The following is a 22,002-nucleotide window of genomic DNA, read 5'->3' on the forward strand; positions in this document are numbered from 1 at the left end:
TACCATCTGCATGGTGTTTTAACCCGTGTGTACCATGCTTATTTCCCAGAGGAGGGATGAGTAAGAGGAAACATGATAACAGGAGATGAAATGAAGATGTATAAATTCCTGTCAGGGAAGAACTAGGAATTGGACTGAGAGGAAAAAGTTGCTTGCCTGTTAGGTGAAAATTTTGAACTGTGTGCCTCTTATTAAAGGATTACTGATTGTTATCATTACTGACTGAGAGAACAGTTTAGTAACTCTGTTCTCCAACATGCAATTCTGGTTAAAGGCATCTACTCTAAGATTGTTGATTTGTAAAGAATAAAACCTAATGCATTATGGAATAAACTCATGTCAGGTAGGAATTAATATATTCATGAGTCACTTTCCGATATTAACCAATGTTAATGATAAAATGCCAATTCTTGTACATTGATACCTTTCTTAATGGGTTGGATGGAGAAACATCCATGGGCATCTGGATGGAAACAAAACCACTGGTTCCAGTCTACTCCAGATGCAGTGGGGTGGTGTGTCTGTCCTTGGGGAAGTGCCCTTCGGTACAAATCTGTCGGTGGCACATCCTCAGGGAGTTCTGGTGCTTACTGTAGCTCATTTGAAGTAGAAGGGAACACTCAGCTGCCATTTGCTACATAAAAGAATCACAGGATGCATTGAGCCAAATTTCTGTCCTGGTGTACTGCAAAAGCTGATACCTTTGGCCTTTGTTTACCAGTTACTTTAAAAAGACCTGCATCATGGCCGATGAGAAGGTAATTCCCTGTCAATTTGTTTTTAGATAGAAACAGAAATGGGATGGGTCAGGGGCTAGGGTCTACTATGTGATAAGAATGTGCTTGATGTGCCATTGAGAGTTAGATATTTTCTTGTAGGTAGAGGCTCAGTAGGAGCACGAAGACAGGTTTGGATTATTGTTACTGCTACCTTTAGGATAGTAAGAAGAGAACTAGTAGAGTTAGGAGCAAAACTGCTGGTATTGTGGAGAATAGAGCTGTTGTGGCTGTAGAGATGAGTTGGATGAGAAGGTATAATTTATACCTTCTATAATTTATTCCTCCATCTATTTTTACATCCCACAGTCGTTAGATAATCAGTAACTGCTTAGTTTGGGTCCTTTCCCTGGGTCCTGACTAACACCTGCTTTCCAATGATGTCCTAAATTTGATCTCACTCATTTGATGGCAAGCCTTTGGGCTGCTGGCCACGTGTTCATCATTTGATTGCAGAAAGCTTTCTGAAGTTTCAGACTCAGTTTTTTCTATGGAACAGTAAGTTTTGCTAAGGTGAAGTGGCAACCAATTTTCCCATAGATAAGAAATTATTTATCACTTATCTGCAGCACAAAAGTCTTCAGCATAATGCATTTTGTTCATTTCAAGAGGCAGGATGGGTCACAGCAGTTGGAAGTTGGGTTAACCAAGGTGCTGAGGCTCGCTGTGCCTGGCCAGTGCGGTGTCATTAGTGACCAGCATCACCACCTGCGGTCCCGTGTGGGCCCCGCTTACTCTCGAGCTCAGGCTGCCGCTGCTCTTGGCCGACGGTCCCCCACCCGTACGGCGACAGAGCCGTACCCTCCGTGAGGACGGAGCCCGTCCGTGCTGGCGGCGGGGCGAGCGCTGCTCCTGCCGGAGCCCGCAGAGGCGCGGCCGGGCCGGGGCAGCCCGGGCGGCAGCCGCAGGACGTCCGGCGCGGGCCCGGCGCCGTCGGGCGGGGGTGCCCGGGGTCCGGGCGGAGCCCAGCCCCGGGGCGGGGCCGGGGCACTGCGGGTCCCACTCAGCCGGGCCCGGAACGTGGCGCCGGGGGCCGGAGTGGGATCGGCCTGGCGGGGGCGGCGGCCCCGGCCCCCGCAGGAGAAGGAGGAGGAGGAGGAGCAGCGCGATGGAGCAACAGGCGCCGCCGCCCCGCCGGGGGCCGTGGCGGTGGGCCGGGCTCGGCAGGAGCAGGACGCGGAGCCTCCCCGGGTGAGTTGCTGCCGGACGGGCAGCGCTGGAGCGGCGGGGGAGGCGGGAAGGAGCCGCCGGGCCGGGCCGGACGCGGGCGGCGGGGAAGCTGCGGGGCGCGGGCTGGCGGCTGTCCCGGCGCGGAGCGGGACGGGGCTCGGCGGGGGCGCAGGCCCGGTGGCCCGAGGCGCGGCGAGGGGCCGGGCGGCGATGGGGCAGCTCCCGCCGGAGCTCCGGGGCCGCCAGGCCGAGCGCTCGGCTCCCTTCGCCCTGGGCACGCTGGGGTGCCGCGAGTGACCCCGCTGCGTGGGGGTCCCGCCGCAGTCCCGGCCGGGTCCCGGCCGTGAGGAGCGGCGGAGGGCCCGGGCCCGGCCCCGGTGCGGGGGCTGTGTGCCCCGAACGCCGCCGGCCGCCGCTAGCTGGAGCGGGACCCTCGCGAGCACAGAGCTCGGATGTCGGCATGGGCATTGTGCTCGCTCTGGCGCCCCCGTAAACAAACTCGAATCTCGTTGAAATGTACAAAGTTTGGAGGTGAGCGTGTCAGGTGTACTTGGCAGCGCTGCAGAGCTCCTTACCCTGCGTCAGTGGTACAGAAAGTTGTTAGGAACTTGGATATGAGGGCTTTGTCACTGGCAGAGCTTAGAGCCCGGAGATTGGGTTCAGTCAGCGCAGCAGGGGTGACAGCAGATGTCACCAATTTGTCACCAATGTGGCTGTGCCCGTGACTGAGCGCAGACTGGCGATCAGCGATGCTGCTCCGGGCAGCGGCTTGCGCTCCCCGAGCTCGGTGTTGCAGCCACAGGGATGCCCTTGGCTGTCGCCAGTGAATTTAGAGATGAAATCCAGCGAGCCGGGTGCCTGTGCCTTCTCGTCCTTCCTCATCTTCTCTTCTGGAGTTGTTCATAGTTTTAGTGTCTTTCCTTTTCCTTGGAGGTTTTCACGATCTTAGATGATATCTCTCCTGCGCTTTCTTCTGGTGTGGAACAAGAGCTCTTCAGGTGCTAATGGAACCCTTTATAGCCTCTTTGAAAGGGAAATGTGGCAAATGGATAAATTCCTAAACGGATGAGTGGATGTGCCTTGAACATTGCCCTAACAGGTGTTCCTCGAGTGAGCGAGGTTACTGTTCCTGCCTGGCTTTTGCTGAATTACTGGTCCATCAGTCCCTCGTGGCTGCCTCTGTCTCCATCTGGCTCACAGACAGATCGGAGGGAAAGATCTATTTTCTCATTGATAGTTTGTTATATATATATATTTATTATTAACAATAACTAGCTTTAAGAATTATGTATGAACCAAAAAGTACTGTTTAAATTTAACTATGGATTTATTACAATTGCAATTATTAGCAACATGTTATTACAATTACAGTTGTAATTATTACAATTTTTAGCAATATGTAGCATGCCTTAAATTAGGATGGATCTAACTGCTGTAACAAGTGCAGATCTCTCCAAGTTCAGTATTGAAAGCTCACAATTTTTTCCATTTAAAAAAAAAAATTCTTTAAGTAAAACCATTTTCTTTAGAAAATTTTGATTAAGCTCCAGTTAAGAAAAAAATCTGTTTCTTTCCTGTTGATAAGTTCATATCACCTGTGGTGGCTTAAGCCTCCAGTTCTGGTGGTCTTTCATTTGTTTCTGCAGTATTTCTGTTGAAATTCTGCTCTGTTTAGGAGAGGGTTGCATGTGATTGGCAGGGTTTCATATCACATTGTACCACACACTTTAGGAGTGTGGTACAGCCCGGCTGAAGTGCTGGCTGCTGGGAGGTATCAAGGACACACTTCATGTGTTTTATTTGTTCTTGGGCTCTTGCTGAAGCCAATTTCTATTGCAGAAAAACAGTAATTCCCCAGAATATGCAGAGAAACCATAAAACCATTTTACAGATTAAAATATAAGTTGTGTAGAAGTTTTCCTAGAAAGGGAAGCTCAGTTACAGATTTAAGCTGATTTTGGAAACCTATATTTAGCTTAAGTTCCTGTCACTCTTTTTTTCAGAATCCATTAGGAATGCCAATTTTTCTGCTTGCCTCTTTTTGGTTCTATTCTCTTCCTAATGCTTTAATAAGTATCTTGAGCTTTTTAGATAATTTAAAATATAAAAATTATACATATCACACTTACAGTATCTTTTTTGAAAATTTATAAGTAATTTTTTAAAAAGGTGTCTTAACTATGGACTTGCCACCCAAGACATCATCAAATTAAATAAATTATTTGCATTATGTAGCATTAAATAAGAGGAATTGCATACAAACCAACAAGCTCTGAGACGTAACACTGGTGTTTTGATAAAACATTTACTTTTGTACCACATTGTTTTCTTTAGTCCTCTTGGAGCAGAATGTGGATTTGCTGTTGTCTCTTCTCATTCGTACTGGAACTCACTGGGAATCTGTTCCCTATGGTTGCTCTGACACATCTTTCAGTGTGTATGGGCACTTCTTGTATTTGATGGATGTTCTGTAGAGAGGACTAAATTCAACAAGCTTGATCAGTGGAGACAAAAGTTCTTGTAAGAGAAGTTTTGCTGTATATTCAAGTCCCTGTTTGCTTTGGGGGCAGTTGGGAGTTAATTTCATCTTGAAAAAGACCAAGGAAGGTTGTGTGTGTTTTAACACTCCACTTGCAGGGCCTGCAGGGTTGAATCCTGACACCTTCTCCCAGAGGAGACGTTTTCACCAGTGAAGGAAATTTGTTGCTGAGTCTGATCTGAAGCAGATATTGTGGAAGCTTCTGTCTGACATGACACTAAGTGCTGCTTTCTGCTGTCTTGTGCTGGCTTGGAGAAGCACTGTTAAGAAGCTCATGCCATCTTTATGAGAAATATATGAGCTTCTAACTCAGACTTTCTCACTAAATCCTCCTCTGCACTTCATTAGAACCTTATTTGTTCTGCTGCACTGAGAAACTTCTGCTTTAGCATTGGTTTAGTACATGCAAGCACCTTCTGTAGCAAAATATTAGGCAGCCCAAAAATGTGCATTACCATCACCTTCCACTGTGTTAACAGGAGAGCAGCAGTGGTGAGCAGTGGAAAGTGGGGATGACTTTCTAATGAGTACTTTTTGTGAGTTGGTACCATAATCATAATCTTTTTTTTTTTGTGGTTTGAGTGCCAGAGTGACTCAGTTTTACTGTTTCAGGGTTTTTGCTTTTAGCTCATGATGTTTTACTGCCTTACGTAGTTCTCATGATAGCAGGAATTAAACAGGAACATATTCCACAAATTACCATCATAGTTTCCTTTTTTCTTTTTCATGAGATTGTTTAGCGTCACAGGATATTAGAGGCAGAAACCACTTCACTTGAAATGAGAGGATGTGTCCTCATGGATTCTCCTTGTTGTTACAGACTCACAGTGTGATCCTGGAAGGATCATTACCAGCTTTGTGTGTGCATTTGTTTGTGCATAATAAACTGCCAGAAAAGACAGCTGTGGTTGGACTTGTCTCACTGGTGCTCCTCGAGGTTGTGCTGGGTGTTTCGTGCCCTTGCAGAGGCCCCAGTGCTGAGGGTTCAGTAGCTCTTGGTGGTCCTGGGCTTGCAGCTCCAGCAAAGTCCCTGTGGTCAGGCAGAGGGGTGGGTGAGGTGCCACTGATGCCCCTGAGCTCTCCAGGGGCAGCTGTGCCTTCACACTGGCTGTGCTTTCCTACCAGGCCAGCCTCACAGATGAAAGGAAAAGAGGTTCAGTCTACTGCAGGACAAGAAACAGTACATTTACTGACACATAGGAGATTTGGATATTAGGAAAAATATTTAAATAATGAAAATTTTGAAGCAGTATAAGGAGATTGTCTGAGTAAAGCATAGAATCTCCTTCAAGAGAAAAGTTTAGAAAAAGTTTGGACCAACACACAAACACTGTCAGAAAAGAATGGATATAATAAGAAAAGCAAGAAATCAGTAGTTTCTAACTTGATGCTTTTCTATTGTTGTTATTTGACTTAGGGAAGAAGGGAAAAAAAAGTCTATAGACCAATTGATCCTTGTGACAGGATGTCAGTTTGCAGCTTGCTTCCCTTTCCACCTTTAAAAATATTCCCCAGCTGGCTCTGGTAATGTATTTAAGCCCTGTGGTTGTTGTGTTGTGGTAACAATATGTGATATTGTTAAACTTTTTCAATTTGCAGGACTGAAACTAGATGACACCAATCGTAATTATAGTAGTCTGAACCTTTAATGAATATTTTCAAATACTTCGTATGTTACCATATGTATTGTGTTGCCTGTTGCCAGATACTGTTGCTGCACAAGTCCCAACTGCCTTGTGATGAGAGTTGGACTAAGATGTTCTGCTGAGTTCTTGAGTGTCCTTGGGAGGGAGTAGGGTTTGCATGACAGAAACAGTCACTGACTGCAAAGGAGTTGTTGAGGAAAATGTGCAATGTAGAAAGTTAAGTAAGGAGAAAAAGTGTACCACAGTCAATGGAACTAGGATTTTCTACAGCTCACTTTAAATAATGTCTTATAAATAGAAGCCTTAAATATTTTTCTTTGTTATTTTGTATTACCTGGAGTTGTCAGTGTGGGAGGGTAGCTCTGCCAAGAATGACTGTTCTGTTGTTAAAATAAATTGTATGTCCCACTTACTTCTGTGAGTGTATGTGGTTCTAAAAACTCCTCCTTCCCTTCCTAAATGTGAACAATTTGCAGCTGCATGTTGTTGGGTTTAGAGGTTTGTGAGCAGAGGTTGCAGGGCAGGTTCTTTGGTTTGGAGAGATTTTACACATTTTTCCATTGTCTGTGTATGCCTGTGCTTCTCTGTGATATCAAACTTCAGATGTACCAACATCAACTTAATATTCAGAGCTGCCACCTGTTCTCTACATGGCAACTCTGCTTAGTGGTGTAGAATCCAGTAGCATGGCTGAGGAGAAGAGCACTTCTGTGTGTGGAGTGCAGCATATGTAAACAGACTGCAGCTGCTCTTGTGTCTAGAAGACATCATTCATATGGAATGATATGTTTTGCAAGACTCTTTCTGTTACTCCTGTACCCTCAAAAAGAGATGCAATAGATAAACAATTTACTTTTTTAAGAATCTGGTTCTGAATTCATCATTTGTTCTGCAGTGATGCTGGTGGCTTTAATTTTTGCTGTACAGTTTCTAATAGTTTAATCTCTTTTTTGAGTAGCATTTCTTAACACTAACATACAATTTCTCCCTTTTCCCCCCCTGTCAGCTTTCTTTCTGTGGATCAAAATCCTTGAGAAGAAAAAGTCCTGACAGTCCCATGTTGAGCAAAGCTGAGTTTGTGGAGAAGGTTCGGCAGAGCAACCAGGCTTGCCATGAGGGCGATTTCCACACGGCCATCGTGCTCTACAACGAGGCCCTGGGCGTGGACCCCCAGAACTGCATCCTCTACAGCAACCGTTCTGCAGCCTACATGAAAATCCACCAGTATGACAAGGCCCTGGATGACGCCATCAAGGCACGACTCCTCAATCCCAAATGGCCAAAGGTAAGGAACTATATTTGTCTTCTGTGTATTATTGTTCTTCTGGGGAAGGAGGAACTCCTGTGGGGTTGTTGGTCACATATAGTCACATAGCAACTTCACCTTGAACTTAAATTTCTGCTTTCATGCACTGCCAAATAGGGAAGGCTCTCCATTCATTTGCTTGAGCACAAGAGAATAAGGCAACATGGACACATGCTACCTCAGTTTGTCTTCCAAGAGTTATATGCCTTAGCAGGATAATTAGATAGTAATGGCTTAAATCTAAATCACAATTTAAGCAACATTTTGGATAAAGATTAGTATCTAGTATATGTATATTAATATATGTAGCACCCAGTGTAAAAGAGTGCGTGTATTTCTGTACTAAAGTCTGGTTTTGCTAAAAGCTCCAGGTAATAATGTTGGGGAAGATGAAACAGGAAAGCCTTGTAAATATGATTGCCTGGCAACAGATTTTGAGACTATGGAAACTATAAGTGAGATTGAAATGAAAGCAAGCTTTGAGATACCTTAATTACTAAACAACTGGAAAACAGTGGTATGGCCAGCTGAAGGTAATGCCCTTTTGATGAGACAATACCCTTGTGGTGGTGTTCACAGGGTCCCAGGACGAGGGAAGAGAAGAGAATCTTGACTCCATGTTTTGGAAGGCTGATTTATTATTTTATGATATATATTGTATTAAAAGAAAATGATATACGAAAACTATACTAAAAGAATAGAAGCAAGGATTTCATCAGAAGGCTAGTGGGGAGTAGGAATGGAATGGAATGATGATAAAATCTTGTGACTGACCAGAGAGTCTGAGACAGCTGGACTGTGATTGGCCATTAATTAAAAACAACCACATAAGACCAATCAAAGATGCACCTGTTGCATTCCACAGCAGCAGATAATCATTGTTTTTCTTTTCCTTTGAGGCTTCTCAGCTTCTCAGGCGAAAAAATCCAGGCAAAAGGATTTTTCATAAGATATGTCTGTGACATGCCCTCTGCTTGCAGGCAGGTCCAAGGGTCAGAGTAGACCCTACTAGCTCGGCAGAAGGGGTCCAAAGAGGAGTTTTTAGGGTTTAAAATGTAACACAGTATGGTAATATAATGATTCTTATAGGCTGTAAGGAAATGCTGTAGGATTTGTATCTTGGACTAGATTGGTTAGTGAGAATGAGAATATTCAACACAGAAGAAGATTTATCGTATTGTAACGGGAACCACGCTCTCTCTCATCCTCTTTACCACCCTCTTGCCTTCTCTCTCTTTCCCACTCTCTTTACTTCTCTCAGGCCTGCTCTGAGCTGTGCCTGGCAGCTCCCAGCAGGGCCCTGCACCCAGGACCTTTGCAATAAACCCCAAGTTCCTGACCTGGCTTCAGAGATCTCTCATCTCTGTCTGTCCTGACCATCCTACCCACCATTGGTCCTACATAATAATACATTTTCTCTTTAAAAGTTGTTTGACTTGAATTACCTGTTTAGTATTAAGCAGTTTTCTGTGTAAGCATACTGTTCCCCAATGGGAGTATGCTACTATTTTACTGTTTTAACACAGCATGGTTCCTGGGTTGTGAAGACCAGACATCTGTTTTAATGTTTAATGTAGTCAGTATTCATCAGCATCCAGGAACATGTGGTTCCAAAACTTTGAGAGGTAGCATAGACATTCTTATTAGTACATTAGAAAGATAAGGTCTTTCAAAATGCTGTTCAGAGTGTTTGTTTGTAGTATATTTTGGACAAACATTTGAAGAAATATGTATCTTGGCATTCTCACTAAGACCTGACTATGTAAGGAAACATTTGTAAAGAGTAAATGATGTTGGTTGCCTCTTCCTCCTGGGCGTGCTTCCCACCAGCTGCCATTGATTGCTCCAGTAGCTGCCTGGCCTTGGCTAGTCCAGGGCCAGCCCTTTGCATGCTAATTGATTTTAACAGCATCTGCTCCAGATTCCATTTCTCTTGTCAATCCTTATGAGCCACTTCAGCTAAAGGTGCAGTTTAAGAGCAGACTCATCACCCAGGTTCCTCTCCTCAGAAATTAGAGCAGGTGGCAAGCATTCTGGTCTGCACCAGCTGGGCTCCAAACTATTGAAGTTTTCTTCTCTTTCAAAGCAGATCACTCTTAATTCTTGTATTTTCTTTTACAGTTCTTTATTAGCCTCTAGAAAAGCTTTTTCATATGTTTCCTTAAGACTTTATTAGTCCACACTAGAAGAGAGTCCTGCTTTGTCAGGGAGATGCTTTATCTTCACAGATGGAGTGGTTCAGAATGGGCTCCCAGGGAGGTGGTTGAGTCACTGTCCCTGAAGGTTTTTTAAAAAAGCCTTGATGAGGCACCCAGTGCCATGGTTTGGCTGTAAGGTGATGCTAGGTCACAGGTTGGACTCCATGATTTCCAAAGTCTTTTCCAACCTAGTTTATTCTGTGATTCTGTTTTCCTCATTTTCAACATTTACAATTTCTAAAAGGTGTATTTGTATTCTTATTACGTATTTAATTCTAGTTTTAGCCAGAACAAGGAAGGGTGTACTTTGGAGAATGAATTAACTAGTGTGGTATGTTTTGAACACAGGCATTTCAGGAATATCCACTAGCAGAAAATAGGCAGTGGTGTTCAGAAGCTGAGAGGAGGTACAGATGGTTGAGTGCCAGTTTGCAGAGTGTCCCTACACACTACAGGCGTGTTTATTTCCTTGTGTGAGTTTGTGGAACTTGTCAGAGACAAAAGGAGGGCTCTGTCTGAAGTTGAAAACTTGTGTATTTCATGTCAACCTTTATTTACCAATTTCTAATTTTTTTTTTAATGATAGAACAGAACTGGGAAGGTCAAAACTTCTGCATACAAAGTCTAAGCAAGTTTATTAATTAGCCAGAAGAGGGAGCTTAGTAGGGACAACTGGTATTTGGTTTGAAAGGCCTGAGTTTTAAATACAGAACCTGACTTCCTTTCCCTTAGGAAGTTGAAACATTAATTTGAATACAGGTTTTTTGAGTTTTGAACTACTAAATATAAATTTCTATATTTCTTTTCCTCCTTTGGGTACAAACTACTTTTCTAGGTAGTTTGTTTATTATTACTTTTTTGCTCCTACTCCCCTTAATGCTTGTTAACATCAGTTCAATACAATCTGTGGCTGAAAGTCATGCTCTTAACATCCCCACCCCAAAATCTTACTTTAAAGCATTAAATAATGTTAGGTAATGAGCAGGTGTGTTTATACAAATGCATATGCTTATCTATACAGCTCAAGACATGAACAATGATAAAGTGATTGCAGAGAGAAACATCAGATCTCTTACAGACCACAAGAACTTGCTGTGTGTGGCTGAAACATGTTTATAACAACAGCACATAAACCTGTTCATAGGCTTTGTCTGAGAGGGCTGGCTTGTGTGTTCTGCTATTTGAAAAATATTTTGTGTACATAGCACTGAGAAGTGCAAGGATAACAGAATATTTCAGGAATTAAACTGCATTTTGGAGATATCCAAGAGGCAAATCAGATCATGCTCATTTTGTTCTTTGCTTTCCCACTGAACAGTTTTCTTTGTTTTGCTGTTGATTGTGCTGTAGAAAATTTTTATTCTATTTCTCTTCACAGCTGCACAGCCTTAGGCATGGTGCATGAAAATGGAGGGATAAATATTATGTGACTCTGATACCTGAATAGTCTCTCCTTAGTTCTTGCTGATTTTGAGATATTTTTAAATCCTCACATTATAGGAAAAATGCTGTGGCTTAAATAGTTTAAATTTGGACCTAATTCTGTGCTAAAATGTAGATTTCACTTCCCGTTGAGTGCTGGCTCAGTGCTGTGACAGCTAACAAAAGGTACAAACAGCCTACTGCTACTGAACAATTAACTGGGTTTTGGCATTGATTTATTCTCTTAATCTCTCAACAGAAAAGTTGTTCATTAACAGGAGATGAAATGACTTTGTCAAACTTGAATACTTTTGGCTAATAGGAACATTCACAGCCTAAGACAAATGGAAGCAAGAATCACAAAGATGGATGTTTTCAGCACTCTGAGGGGTACCTTGATTTTATTTGATTTCTTTGTCCTTTGTGAGTGGAAGGATGCTGACTGTACCATTAGTGACACTGTGCTGTTTGAAGCCCCAGGGACTGGTGCTTGAGGAGCAGAATTCCCTGAAAAGCACAGTGGGTTGCTGAATGAGAGGGGGCCAAGCTGGCAAGTTGAAGATCAGGGTTCAGTAATGATCTCTGATTATTGCAACTGTTCAAGCCACTAGGCAGGGAATAATGATATTTCTTAAAACAGGACCACCTTTTTGTATCAGCCTTTTTTAGAGCTGAAACACCTTCTAGAGAAAAGCTGAATAGTCTGGAGAATGTGGTTGATGCAAAAGGAATGCTCTGTGCATATGTAATTCAAAAGTAGCTAGGAAGAATTACAGCACTTTTCATCAGGCACGACTTTCTCTTATGGTCTTTGTTTCTCCTAATTTAAAATCATTGTCTCAATTTAAAAATGTGGCTTAGCATCTCTAGTGGAGAAAAAATATGAAAGAACTGCAAGAAAGGGGAATTGTGAGCTATGAAGCCTTTGGGTGTTTGCAGTGCAAGAGGGGTTTAGGTGTTGTCATCTCACTGTAGGGGAATTGGGCAGAAACCTTGCACTGGTATTTTTTAAGTGCCTCCAGCTGTCAGTCGTGTGACCAGGACTTTTACAAGAAGAAGGGACACTTGCATGTCCACTTGCACTTCTCCTGACTGCCTGCCCATCTTTATAAACAAACCTTCCCATGCTCTAGCAATCCCTAACAACCTCAGAGTTTCTCAGTCAATGGTAAGCAGAGTGCCCACCCTTGGTTTCATGTAAAACTTCTGAGCAAAGAATGTGACTTGACCACATAACTTTTTTTTCATGAATAGACCTCTTGTTTTCAATTTGATGAGCAAGGAACTTTCCAGTCCTGTCCTTCAGCTTACAGTCTGTCTTTAATTTGCAGAAAGTTGCATTCCAGTTTTTCAGACATACATAAAACCATTTAAACTGACTTCACTCTGCTAGAACTTGTGTTACGTTATCATGAGATTTGTGCATTTCTTTCTGTCTTTTTGTGTTGCAAAACCACAGCAGAGCTGAAGTTGGCTGGGACCCTTGGAGATGAATGCAGGGTCAGCTGGAGCAGGTTGTCCATGACATTGTCTGGTCAGGTTTTGAATATCTCCAAGGGTGGAGCCTCCACAGCCTCTCTGTGCAACATGTTCCTGTGTTTGACCACCCTCACCTAAAAGTTTTCTGCATCCTCCTCCCCTTTTTTCCCCCCATTTAGATATTTAAATAATGAGCATCATGTAGTATTTTGACAGCTTTATGGAGTTAATGTTTTTCCCAACAGTCAGGTTCACTGGGGAATTATTCTCTGCACCAGAATGGTTGTGGCATTGCTGGGGAAAAACTGCAGTGCAGATAAGTTGTGTAGGTTCTCCTTTCTCTAAATTCTTAAAATTACAGAGCAGTAGCAGTACAACATGAGAGTGAAGGACAGAGACCCAGTAGACTGATGGCACTATAGTTATGTCATCCTGAAAAAAAATATGTATTTTCACATGTAGTGGTTGTCTATCTTAGACAAGTACACAAGAAAAATGGCTCCTTTCTAAGAAATCAGCTTATTGCCTTAGAATTGGAAAAGCTTATAGAGGTACTTGAGCTCAGCATGCAACAAATCAACACAAATTTTCCAAGCACTTACTGTAGGGTTTCATTATTCCTTCCTTTGTTTTCTGGAACCCTTTTGTGTATGGAATAAATCAACTTAAAATTTTCTTTATGGAATTAACTGCAATTATTCTTCTTAGTCTAAGTGCTATAATGTAAATTTCTTTCCTGGAAGGTGGTAGTTTTTTACCCCATAGTTCTTTTGCCACTGGAACTAGTTATATTGCTGTGCAGGAACGGTATAGTGGTTTTTATTCCTCATATATCTGAATATCTAAAGCACAAATGCAGAAGTAATTCTGAAATGCAGAAGTGAGGATTGATCTGCAAGGGTGATATTTAAGAAAAATATCTTCTACCTGCTCAATGAGATTCAGGCACATTACCAGTGGATAGCATTTTGAGACATTTGGACTGCTTTCATTTATTTACACAATGGGGTTTTGTACCCCATAGTTTCAGACTAGAACCTCAGTATGTGTTGTTATCTCTTTTTCTCACCTACCCAAACCTTGAGGAGTTAACTGCCAGATGATTTTTCTGCTCAGTTTTTGGTTCTTCAGTGGTTTGTTCCTTCAATTTTCTTATTCTTAAGAATGAGATACATATTCCTTGTTTTTACTCAGCATACAAGTGTTGAGTTTTCTCATCTTGGAGATTAATTCCTTTGCTAATATGACCATAGTGGTGACTGATTGTGAAGTTGTGGAATTTTGGAAGGTTGGAGTGATGTGTGGAGAAATAAGTGAAGCACATGAGAGGGCGCTCTGTGCTCAGGCGTTCAGCAGGGCCTGGGATCTCATTTCAGCTCTGCAGAAATTCACATTTTTTAGATACCTTTAAGTGGAATTTCATTAATTTCTTTCCACAGCTGGTGCTGTTCTTGCTGCCCAGTGTGTTTGTGTGACATTGGGCAGGAGTGGCTGGCAGGGCAGTGCTGGCAGATCTGGCTCCTGAGGCTGCAGTGTCACTGATGCTCAGCAGTGGAGGGAGAGCAGCTGTTCTGAGCTGTGCTTTCTGAAATGCTTTGCTTTACACTCGTGTTATCTATACACATTTGGGTTTCTTTGCATTTTAGTTGTTTACTCTAATTTTGTTACCCTACTGTCTTTATGCCCCTTATCCCCATCTATTTTTCCTTTCGCTACAATTACATTATTTGCTGCATTGATTAATCAAATCACCAACAACTGTGTCTCAGGTGTTTTTGGTTTTGTTCTGCAGCAAATAGTCCTGTTTTTCTTAGGGTTTGCCATCCTGGGTTTGTCCCAGCTCTCTGAATTTATGCTGTAGTTCTGGTTGGCCAAGGACTAGAATTTGAGAGTGCCCAAGATGTTGTGGATGATAAGGAGTGCATCAAACCCTCCTCTCCTTTGAGAGCTGCCCATTGGTGGCTGAGTGACAATAAAGAGCAGGAGGGGATTTGAGTGGATGCAAGGATGCTGTACCTGGTTTCTCTGTGATAGGCAAGAATGCTCTTATAAACCTGCATTTCTTTGGGTACAGAGGCTGATACATCATGGCCTTTCTGGACATCACTGGATCCTCATCACAGAACTATAATCTCAACCAGTCTCTGAGGAAATTAAATTAAATTGAGAGTTTATGAGAGCAAATAGACAGGAGAAAACACTAAAAATGGAGAAAGCAGGAAATTGCCTTGACTAGCAAGTCAGTAGGAAGCACTCGAGGATACCATTTACACAGTGTGCTACACTGTGCCAAGGGCAAGAAAACCCAACCAATTAGCAGGGGCCTTGCTGAGAGCTCCCTGACAGCTGAAAATACATCCAGGGCTTAACATTCCATCTTCCTGGCCTTATAGTGCCAGCAGGGGTTTGTTCAGGTCATTCCATCTCCCTCCCTGCAGCCCAGTGAGATGTGAAGTGGCTGTGATCATGTACAAGTAGGAGATGCAGCACAGGGATAATTGCTGCATTAAGCACAGGCATTTTCTGAGACAAGAGCATGGTGACAGTTCAAACTAATGCAAGCAGGGAAGAGGTTTGTGGCAATTATTTTTATTTCTATAACCTGTTGTTCTCTGAGTCACTGCTCCATTTGTGTCTGAGGGCACTGAGGTCTGAACTGCTGCACAAAGCGGGTGACATTTCCCTTTTGCCACAAGCATCTTTGTACATGATTTCTCTTTTGCTCCAAAGAGGAAATTATAAAGCCCTTGTGTTATATGGAACAACAGAAATAATTGCTATTTATCAGCTATTATCCACTGCTATTTATCAGCTATTATCCACTGCCAGAGAATTTGCCCCTGTAGTTGAAAAGAAAGGTTGAACAATATTGTTGTTTCTATCATATAGTGAATGGACACTCTAGTTTCAATCTTATTTTGTGGATTTATGTTAGTTTTGAACTCTTCCTTTCTTCCCTTCACTCAAGAATGTCAAGTTTCTGTCCTGGAAGTCAAATAAGTTAATTTCTCTAGAAGTTCTTAGAAGTCTATCATAGGCACAATTTTTTATGCTCTTCAGTGCAGTTATTTTTGTAATCTCTGATGACTTTACCAGAAGTTGGCAGTGGTATGCAAATTCCTGTACTGCTTTTTTTTTTTTCATTCTAAAACAGTTGAGGAACCAGCTCATGCAAAACAATATATGGATATATATATTCATATTATCATATGAATATTGATATATATATAAAAATATAATAAAGACATTTTTCTTAGTGTCCAGCATTTGAGACTGTTTTCCTCAGGCAGTGTATGGAATGGCTTTTGTTAGTCGGGGTCAAAATTCTGTTCCATGTGCTTGATAGATCTGGAACTGAAAACTATTCCTTTAGTTTTTCTTGTTTTAGAACTAATACAGTGCTCACTTCCCTTAATGGAAAACTTATTTTTTATTTAGACAAGTGTTAAATTCATGGTTTTATGATTCATTTTTAATGAACTTCTTCAAAGATGTATACCAAGCCCTAGATATTCTGGATGCTAACAAAGGGAGAATGTACTTGGATGAAACATTTGTTAATAGAAGCTTGTCTCATATGGGAAGTGGAAAGAAACTTTCTTGAAACACTGGAGAATGGGTAGTTCAGGCATAATTTTCCAACGTTTTTCAGGGTGAAAAAGGAGGTTTAATTTTTGCCAAGTATTTTACTCCTTGTGGCTGTCTGCTTGCAGGTTCCTGTCCTTCACAAATAAAACACAAAAAGCAGTGCAAAACATAGCAGAAAGGGGAATGTGAATTATACAAAATAAACAATGAAACAATTTAATGATAATTTAATAATTACTGATTTATGTAATTAAAGGTGGTTTTATAAACCCACATCCTCACAAGCTTTGGGATCCATGTGTTACAGAATCACAGAATGACCCAGAGCCTTCTTCTGCCTCTTGGAGAGCTCTATTCCCTTCAGCTCATAGGAGGTGTTGGCTCTTCCGTGAGAATTGCTGTGCTGACACTGGAGGGCCAGATGGTGGAGTTTAAGCCCTGGTGGGTAGGAGATGTTTAAGGAAAAGAGGAATTGTGGGGTTGTTTTACCTAGCAAAGATGTCAGGCAGCTTCAGAGATTTTGGGGCTTTCTGTCCTCGAGGTTACATTTGAGCTCTTGTATCTTCATTATCACTCATGGGCTTCTCAAGAACTGAATTTCTGAGCCCATTTGTCCTGTGAAGCCATAACATCTAGTGGAATTCAGTTTCATAATTTTTCTGAATGTGTGAAAAAGCTGGTGAAAGGTGGTTTTAACCCTGGTAACATTCAGTTCTGTGTTTGCTGGACAGCTCCCCCCTAAGTTGGGCAGAGCATGGTTGAGTCCTGCCTCACTCTGTTGGACTTTTGCAATAACTCAGGATAGGAATTCTAGACATATTTTTTTGTTTTAATTTTATTTTTATTTTGTCTTGCACTGTAATTCATTCTTAATTGGTCCAAAATACAAAATAATGATTCTCCTTTGCTTTTCCTTTACCAGATGAGTAGGAACTGGAAAACATTCCAATATCAGATTTTGTTGTTGTGTAACCTTTAGTCCCCCTCAGTTATCACACAGGAATACCTGTAAGTTCTTGATCAGCTCTTGGTTTTCATTGCTTAGACATCTTGTTTTGGCCCTGATAGCTCTCCTGCAGTGAGCCACAGCGTTACTGGAGGTTTGTGATCACTAATAGTGATTAATTTTAATGACAGTTGCCCTGAATCCTCTCCCATGCCTTTAGAGATACATGTCAAGCTTCAAGGCCTCTTATTCATTTAAATGTTCTCTGGAAACACAGAGCAGTAGTCTCACTCTGGAGAATTCAGATGTGCGATGTGCTCATGTTTATTTTATGGTGATACATCTCATTCAGTTGCCATTGTTACCAGGCTGTGCAAAGAAATTACTTTTTATCATGAGTAGGGTGGATAGGAAATGCATGCAACTGTATTTCAGGGAGTAAATTTTTCATGGTTGTAGCCCATGGGTACTAAATAAAAAATGTCAGCTTCTTGGGTTTGGTTGCACTCTGAAAGTGTGCTGAGAAATAATGGCTTTTGTGACTGTTTGGGAAAGGACAGCTACAGCACTGAGCCCTCCTAGGCTTAAAGCAGAAAATATGTGCACTTAACTCAGATGGAAATGTTTGGTATTGCAAGGTACGGTCACTGAGGCTTTGGGAAGCTGTAAGAGAATAGGGAATGCAGCAAAAAAGGAGCGTGGATAAGAGGAGCGTGTATAGTAAATGTGCTTTTTAAGGAGTCTAAATTAGTGTTCCAATGAATAAAAAGAAAATCAGTTGCCTGTATGATTTTGTGCCCTCCCACATTTGTTCTGCTTGATCTCACGCTCTGCGCTGAGTGAGGATCCTGATCCTGGAGTCTGCAGAGGGAGCAGCATCGAGCGCTCAGTTAATGATCCAAACCAGCAACTCACTCCTGGCTCAGATACATCCATTGTCTCTCGTGCTCTCACACAATTTCTCCTCCCAAATACTAATGCTTTTGTTCTTTTTTCTTCTGTGTCCCCACACAAAATTGTTTATATTTAAAATTGGGTTTATATTTTATTTTTTATTAAATTTTGTTTATACTAAACAAAAAAAAATCACAGAAATGTAATTTTTTATTGTTTGTTAGTTTAGAGTGCTCAGTACTGTTAAGTACAGTGATAAATCATATCTGGAGCTATAAATATTTTTAAGCATTTGTAAATATGGTGCACATTGTGTTGGGTTTGGTTGGTGCTTCATAAAACCAGGAAAATTTAAAATTTGTATGAAAATAACCATCTGTATTTCACTAATTAAAAATTTACTGCAGCTTTTGTGGATTCATGTTTCATAAACTCACACTGTAGAACATAAAGAAGAAACTTGAACGTAGCAGATCTACAGCTCTCCATTCTGTTAATCTCAGTTAAAGACAGCTTTGCCAGGAAGGTAAATGCAGTGAGCACACTGGTCTTTCACATGCTGAGGCCTCTGAAGGGCTTTTGTGTATATTTAACTGAAATTTTTTGCTTTATACCATGGTAAAGAAGGCAGTGTTTACATTTTACTTTAGGTATCTCTACGAATCTCTGTAGTGCTACAACCCCCAAAAATTCTCACAGTACAACATAAAAAAAGCTTGTTACTTAGTTATTTTTCTATTTTTGGGGTTGCCTCAGTCCCTTGGCCTCTGAAGTGAGCAGTAGCATTGTTCAAATATTCACACTTTCAGTATTGTGTAGCCTTCAGGTTCAGCCTGAGGTTGTATTTGAGGAACTGGCTCTCAAGGTCAGGTACTCACAGTTGTGTGGGAATTTCATCTGCTGATTTTTAGTGAGGTTGCAATGATAAAGGTGGAGAAGCATATACTGTTTTGTGATCTAGAGGTACAAAAATTTTATTGCTGGAAATAGACAGGAAACAGGCACAATAAAATTTTTTTACTCTTGAAGTATTTCCCAACTTCTAAATAGCTAAAAAGCCTTGAACAATGTCTGGCACGTTTTTATTTTACCTGAAAACATGGAGGATATGAACATTTGTCTCGTAATCTAGAGAAGGCTAAATTTGCAGTCAAAAATTTAAGCAGATATCCAAAACAACTGGTTTTTATAACCTAAAGGACCCTGAGACACTTGCACCAACAAAAGTTGTTTTGTTTCTTATTCCCCACTCACAAAAATTAACCATCTGCTCGTTAGAAGTGTTACAAATGGAAGAGCTGAAATGAGGCTGGTATGGCTTGCAGCTTTTTGGCAGCTGCTGAGAGACATAGTAGGGTTTAGCAGTGCTTTTCCTAGAATCACAGAAGGGGTTGGGTTGGAAGGGAACTTAAAGCCAGCTTCTTCCAACCCCCTGCCACAGGCAGGGACACCTTCCACTGTCCCAGGTTGCTCCAAACTCCATCCAACCTGGCCTTGGACACTTCCAGGGATGGAGCAGCCACAGCTGCTCTGGGCAACCTGTGCCAGGGCCTCCCCACCCTGAGAGCCAAGAATCTTAAGTGGCATGGAGGTGCTGATATGAGAAATAACAGAATGTGTGAGCACAATTCACATCCCAGCCATGCCTGTGCCACACACACAGGGAGGTCACTGAGGGAGCCTCTGCCACAGGTCACAGGAATGTTCTAGAGTGCACACCCTTGAAGGACTATTGTGAAATTTCTGTTGCTCCTACCAATGCAAGACTCATCCTTTGGGAACTTCAAGTCCATGTTCTGTGCTTATTGTAACACAGAATTCGCATGAAATGGCTTGGGTGGAATGGGACCTTTGAAGACCATCAAGTCTCAATGTCTTTAAATGTGCATCTCTAGGAGGTGTATGGGTTTTGGAACAAGTTATGGAACAACAAGATACAGGGGAGACTTTATAACTGAAAAATTTTAATTTTGGTGCCTGACTGGGGCACGTGCTGAGATCCTTCATGCAGTTTGGTGGTTGTAATGTTTGAGGAGCACTTGGACAGTGTGTTCAGGTGCCTGATATTTCATGGCTAAACCCTCGTTGGGGGCATCTCAAAGCTGCAGAAGGTGACAGCTTTCAAGAGAATGCCTTTATAATAAAGGTAATGAACTTTAAACAGCTGTAGGTTTACATGCAGTCTGCTTTCCAAATAGGCTTCAGTTATCTTTGCAGCCAAATCTCTTTTCAAGATGTTCTGAAAAGTAAAAATCAAGTAAATACATTTTTAGCTCTAGTTTTTTGATACTGCTGTAACTGGATGAACTGGGGAATTGGCTGATGCATTTCAAAAGAGTAATTGAGATAATTTTTGATTGGACATGATTATAAGCTTAGCTGTAAAATAAGAAGATTCCTATTTTTACATAACTGAATAGTAGTTGAGGCTGAAAAACTCATGCTTAGAACACTGACACTTTCCTGAAAGATAAATGTGCTAAATAAGACTGACCTTGCTGTTGAAATGAGCAAGGGTAATTGCTAATAGAGAAGATGATGAATTAAGGTTATCATCTATTGAGCTGGCACTGGCAGCACCCACAGCTGTCACAGTGGTGGCCAAGCTGCAGGAAGGGAGAACACCTCTTCAGGAAGGTGGAGGAGGTGGGTGGACTCAGCTATTAGAGGACAGCCTTGATAGCCCTCTCTGTTTTGCTGTAGCCATTCCATGAGGGTAATTAATCATGTTGGGCTATGTCTCAATCTAGGGTTGATGCACTGCATTCTAATGAAACTCATTAGTGCTCCATCTTTATGATCACAGGATAACTTCTCTTTAAAGCTTCTATAAAGACTCTGTCAGGAATAACTTGCCATGAAAACAGACGCAGAACTAAAATTCAGGAACATAAATTTCCTTGCATTGCTGTTACAAGTGAGGAAGGACCAGAAATATTCAGGACTCCCCGAGTCAAAACAAACCACCCTGCAACAGTCAGAGTAGGAGTGCCAGATTGATTCTTCCTTCTTTCAGTGTTTTTTAAATCTGATATTTCTAAGGTCTTTTACTTTATCTAAATTTGGGATTCTCTTTATACCATGTATTTCCCTACCAAAAGTAAAAAGGAAAATACATTATCCCTGGAGTATCATATGTGGCAATTAATTAATCTGAGATTTTTTCAGGGGATGAGGTAGTATAAACAAAACATACACATTTCAGTGTGAGAAACACTACATAGTTATGTGTATATAGCATGTTTTAATCTTTATTAATATAAAAAAATTACTTAAACACTGGTCATCACTGGAAAAAGTACTAAAATAATAATTCGTTTTTAATAATAATACTGGATGAAAAGAAATTGAAGGGTGTTTACTGGGTGACCTTTCCAAGAGTGCTCTGAAGTGAGTGGCAGTAGCCACAATTACTGAGTGCAGTTACCTGGTGCCAAACACAGCAACTGGGATTGAGAACCTTCAGTCAGGGGGGCAGGCAAGAGGAAAAAATTGCTTTTTCATTTGGGAGTGCAGTGACTTGAAATCATTCAAGTGCCCTCATTTTTCTGTTCTGGAACATTAGACTGATATCTGGAAATGCTCTGGTGGCAAGCAAAGGAGATGTCAGTGGAATCACATGTATCTAGAAATGCAAGTAGTGTCTTGGGAGAAATGGATTTATGGGCTGCTGCAGCCTCGAGCCAATGTGCCTGGTAATTTGTGACAGACCTGGCTTCTGCTGTGTCCTGTTTCTGTGGATAACCTCTGAGTGACCCTTGCCTGATGAGTGAGTTGGCTTTTTTGCACGAGACCACTTTGCATGAGTAGAAAGCTGAAATTTGTCATTTTGAAATATCAATCTGTCGCAATTTTTCTCCCCCCTTTGACAATTAAGCCCTATTTAAGAGGAATCAGGTTTAGAGACCTTGTTTTTCACCTCTGTTGGTGAAATTATTGCAGGGAAATCTTGCAGCCTTATCTCTCATTGTGACTTCATGACCAGGCTGCAGTATCTGTAAGTCTATTTCCTTCTGACTGATTAGTTTGGGATTGATA

General features: G+C 41.7%; 1 protein-coding gene across 1 annotated transcript in view; it reads left to right on the top strand.

Moving 5' to 3' along the window:
* The first annotated feature begins 1,884 nt into the window (after window positions 1-1,884).
* TTC28 (tetratricopeptide repeat domain 28) overlaps window positions 1,885-22,002 on the top strand; it is a 108,224-nt gene continuing 88,106 nt past the window's right edge. The window contains 3 exon segments of the mRNA XM_030958563.1: window positions 1,885-1,903; window positions 1,906-1,967; window positions 7,138-7,416. Of these exon segments, the coding sequence (XP_030814423.1) occupies window positions 1,885-1,903; window positions 1,906-1,967; window positions 7,138-7,416 (360 nt within the window).

This window comes from Camarhynchus parvulus, chromosome 15 (assembly GCF_901933205.1).
Source record: "Camarhynchus parvulus chromosome 15, STF_HiC, whole genome shotgun sequence".
NCBI lineage: Eukaryota > Metazoa > Chordata > Aves > Passeriformes > Thraupidae > Camarhynchus > Camarhynchus parvulus.